General features: G+C 52.4%; 1 protein-coding gene across 5 annotated transcripts in view; it reads left to right on the top strand.

Annotated features, from left to right (window-relative positions):
* Rnf220 (ring finger protein 220) overlaps positions 1 to 4,139 on the top strand; it is a 225,331-nt gene that overhangs the window by 206,090 nt on the left and 15,102 nt on the right. Inside the window, exons 1-3 of one of the 5 annotated variants that reach the window (XM_023567027.2) lie at positions 358 to 588; positions 718 to 760; positions 3,923 to 4,044. In XM_023567027.2, the coding sequence (XP_023422795.1) occupies positions 535 to 588; positions 718 to 760; positions 3,923 to 4,044 (219 nt within the window). In that variant the 5' untranslated portion in view covers positions 358 to 534. Of the gene's footprint in view, positions 1 to 357; positions 593 to 717; positions 761 to 3,922; positions 4,045 to 4,139 lie in introns of those variants that run through there. The other 4 variants (XM_063236252.1, XM_063236253.1, XM_013157968.3 and 1 more) reach the window with 4 other exon arrangements.

The raw sequence follows: 4,139 nt of genomic DNA, 5'->3' as shown, positions 1-4,139 counted from the left end.
CTGGGGGGCCAAAGTAGGCAGCACAATGTGAGACAACCGGTGGACAACCGGATACAGACAGGGAACCTTCTAGTCCTAGAACCACCTCAGAGCTTCTGCCCTAGAGCACCCGCGCGGGAGGCGGGGCCCGCAGCCAGGCTCCCGAGCGGAAGAAGCCCAGCAGTGGGAAGCGGCGGGAGGCGGGATGAAGGGCCTCGCGGCAGCTAAAGCACAAACGGATAGGATTTAGGGGCTGTAAGAGGGACCCTGGGGCGGCCCCGAATGGCTGCTCTAGGTGTGCGAGCGGTCTCCCGCCCCCTTATTGTGAACTTTCACCTCTAGCGCGCGCCCGCGGTAGGTCATGTGATCAGGCCCAACATGGCCGCCGCCGCTGCTGGGAGCTGAGGTGCCGCCGCCGCCGGGCAGCCGGGAGGAATCCGCCTGCATCGTCGCCCTCACTGGCCAGGCCGCCACGGGGCCTGGAGCACCGGAGGCTGGGGCTGGGGCTGCACCGCGCGGCGGCCACGGGGTCCCGTTAGAGCAGCCCCGGCGGCTATGCCGAGGGCCCGGAGCGGCCGGCGGAGCAGGGAGGCCGGCGGGAGGGAGGAAGTAGGTTTGTTTATGGGCTGTTTGGGGCGGGGCAGGTCTGGACTGGGGTCGAGTGCTGGGGCGGGGGCCAAGTCTCCAGGCTGCGCCTGACACTCTGTTCTCTTTTTGTATCTGCCGGGGATCTTCCAGACCTTCCTGCGAGTGCGAGCCAACAGGCAGACCCGACTGAATGGTGAGTTCTGCCCGGCCCCTCCCTCCGCCCCACCTCCGGCCTCCTCCCTCCCTCGCTGCCCGCGGCTCCTGGTTTGCCTGGGTCTCTTCGACTTTGGGGCCCCCTGGCTTCTTCGCAGTCACAGTGCCTGAGTATGCACCCGAACCAAGGCTGCCGCTCTCAGTTTCTCCGTCTGTTTAATGGAGGTTATGGTTCCCACTTCAGTGCCCAATCCTGTGCAAAGCCCCTGAAGAACCCTGAGGGGCAATAAATGCCAGAGAATGAGGAACAAGCTACACAATTCTACTTGGAGCTCTGCTTTGAATTTGCAAACTGCTGGGACCTCACTATACAAGCCGGCAGGGCGCTGAGAATGTTTTTCTCCCAGTTTTTAATCAGTGCCCAGTAGTATGAATACAGCCTCTCTACTGAGACTTGACAATACAGTGAGATCTGGAGTTCCCACGGCAACAGGAACTAACTCATCCCAGGGCTCTTTGAGTTATCAGTCGGCCCACATTACACAAAGGTGATCAGCGTGGGCTCGACAGCGCTTAGGGGGCTTCTCTGAAAGCAGACCGTGTATTACTACCTGGCGCCCCCCTTTTGGATTCAAACCTTTGGCGTATTCCTGTTTGCTCAACACAATTGAATGATCCTTGCTTTTTGTGCAGACTGGGATGTGATGTATGTGGGGGTTGGCAGTCTTGGGGTCTCTGGGCCAGCTGGTGAGGGAGTGAGGTGATGGACATTCAAGATTCCCCATGTCTTCCCATTGGTCACTACTGCCAGATTCAACCCCAGTCTAGAAAAGAGCATTGATCATGGGTTGGCACCGTGTTAAGCACCATTCTCATGACACCTTTGGGAGGAAAATGTTACACACATTTTGTAAATCAGGAAAGAGAATCGCAGAGGTGAAAGTGCTTTGTTCAGGTTCAGAATCGCCCAGCTGGGGTATGGCTGAACCATGACTGAACTGAAGTTTGTTTACCTCCAAAACCTATGCTCCTACCATGCCTTGCTACTTCTTTGACAAATGCTTTGACCCTTCCAACTCAGAAGTAGCCTCAGGTAGAAAACAAAACTATAGTAAGCTTAGTTCACAATTTAAAGGTGATTGGCTAAGAAAAAAACTAAATTTCAAAACGAAGCCTGGTCCATTGAAATAGCTTTCTGCAGTTACAATGGATATATCTGTTGGCCTACATGTCCTGGGCCAGGAGAGCATCCATCATTATGTTGTTGGCAACTCAGATTTACTTCTTTATTTTATTTTATTTTATTTTGTCGTTGGCCCTTTCTTACCCAGAAAGCCCTTCCCTCATTCTAGGCAAGATAGATGAGGACCCTTGGTGTTGACACACTGCTCCATACTAGGCTTCCAGAACATTGAGGAGGCCTCACTCAATTCTGATGCCTATCCCTTCTCCATCTCAGCCCTGGCACTAAAGTGTTAAGGCAGCCTGAGCATCTGATTCCAAGGGTTAGGTCAGGCAAAGCAAAGCATTTGGGTCTTGGCTTGTCAGAGCACAAAGTCAGTGGGGCCCTAGAATATGGTCACATCTTTCTAGTAAAAACATGGAACACTGAAGAGGTGGACTGGGCCATAGGCAGGGTTTCCCACACTTCATGCTCAGTTCTAGTGGGCTGGTGACTTTCTTTGTGTTGTGGGTCATTCTGGGTCTACTGTTTTTCTGGAGTAGAAGAGGCTCACTGCCTCATTCCCTCAACAGTCATGAGTTGGAGCCCTGAACACTCCCTGGGATCAGTCTTGTTGATGCTGCTCAGTCAAGAGGTTCTTGGGACAAGAAAGTATTCTAGGCTATGGACTCGGGCCTGCTTTCCTATCTTGCCACTTGTTAGCAACTTGGACAAGCGCCTTGATGGTTTTAGGCTTGGGGTTTCTTTGTCTATTAAAACAGCAAAATGCAACCTTAATTTCAGGATATAGGTGTAAAGAAGCTTCCTTGTGTAAAGTACTTGGCCCTCAGCCAGCCCTAGAGTACAAGCTCTAAATTGTAACATGTCACCTGTTACCTGTGTTCCCCTCTGTTGTCTTCGTGAGTTTCTCATCAAGACAGCACCCTGCAGTGGAAAAACCTTTCCTCTTTGGTAGGTTCTTTCTCCTCCCCTTTTAACTAGTTACCCAGAGTGGACATCTCTGGTCATGCTATTGTATCCTGAGAGGAACTGGAGGGAACACAGTCCCATGCTTTGACCCTTTCCTGCTTCAGTGACAGGAGGGCTGCAGAGAGGGATTAGTGAACTAATTAGAAATGATTGCATCTCTCAGCATTAATTAGCAGTGCTGTGGGCTTGCAGTGTGCACTTTGGAACTGAGCCCCCTGCGGGACAGCATGGCAGGCAGCCTTGTCCCTTGGGCCTGCCCACCCCTTTGCACTGATTAGAAGTGATGGAACAGGTTTGGGTGGGCACAGTAAGGATTGCCCTCTCCAGGTGCCCTAGACCCTCTGAGCCAGCCATGCAAGGTCTGACCCAGACCTTCCATCCTTTTATGATTGGACCTCAGTTTCCTTTCCTGTAAGATGGAACCAGTGGGCATCAGAGAAGTTCCTTCTAGCTGATTCTAGGTAGAATGCTAGGGACCCTCAGGCTCTTGCCCCTGAAACAGTTTGAACTAATGAATCCCCCCAGGAAGGACCTTGCATTCTAACTGAGAGAGGTCTAGAGTTACATCTCCTGATACAAAAGAGCCTATGGCCTTGGCCTTTGGGGAGATACCTAGCAACAAGAGCATCTTTGCCTGTTGGGTTCATTGAGCACTGCAAATAGTTGTAAGTTGAGCTTGAGCCAACTGTGGCCAAAGAATAGATACTTTCCCCACCCAGCACTGGTCTCCTCTTCGAGTGCTCTTGGCAAGCCCTGGTTCCCAAAGAGCAGGAGGCATAGCAAAACAAGGGCCAGAATGGGCATTGAACAAAAGAACTGGTGGCAAGGCCAGGGGTTTAGCTCAGCGGCATAAGTGCCTGCTTGGCAGACGCGAATTTGTGAGTTCAATCCTCGGTACCAAAAAAAAAAAAAAAAAAAAAAAAAAACTGGTGCAGGACTGGCTGTGTCCACTCCACTGGGACCCAGCACTACGGTCCCAGACTGGGACCCTGCTGACTATGGTGCCAGTCTGCTGCTTATTCTGTGCTTTGTTTTTGATCCCCCATGCAGCTCGGATTGGGAAAATGAAACGGAGGAAGCAAGATGAAGGGCAGGTATGTCCCCTGTGCAACCGCCCCCTGGCAGGATCGGAACAGGCGATGAGTAGGCATGTGGAGCATTGCCTTTCTAAGGTAGAGGGGCCATTGCCACCTATCTTCTTCCTTCCCTACTCTTCCTCTGACAGCGACTGCCACTGTCCTCAAATCTGTGGGCTCTTGGGGTCTTC

Source organism: Cavia porcellus, unplaced genomic scaffold (assembly GCF_034190915.1).
Source record: "Cavia porcellus strain 051 isolate PalLab524CR breed Dunkin Hartley unplaced genomic scaffold, mCavPor4.1 scaffold_25, whole genome shotgun sequence".
In the NCBI taxonomy this organism is placed as follows: Eukaryota; Metazoa; Chordata; class Mammalia; order Rodentia; family Caviidae; genus Cavia; species Cavia porcellus.
This window is presented reverse-complemented; position numbering and strand designations above follow the sequence as displayed.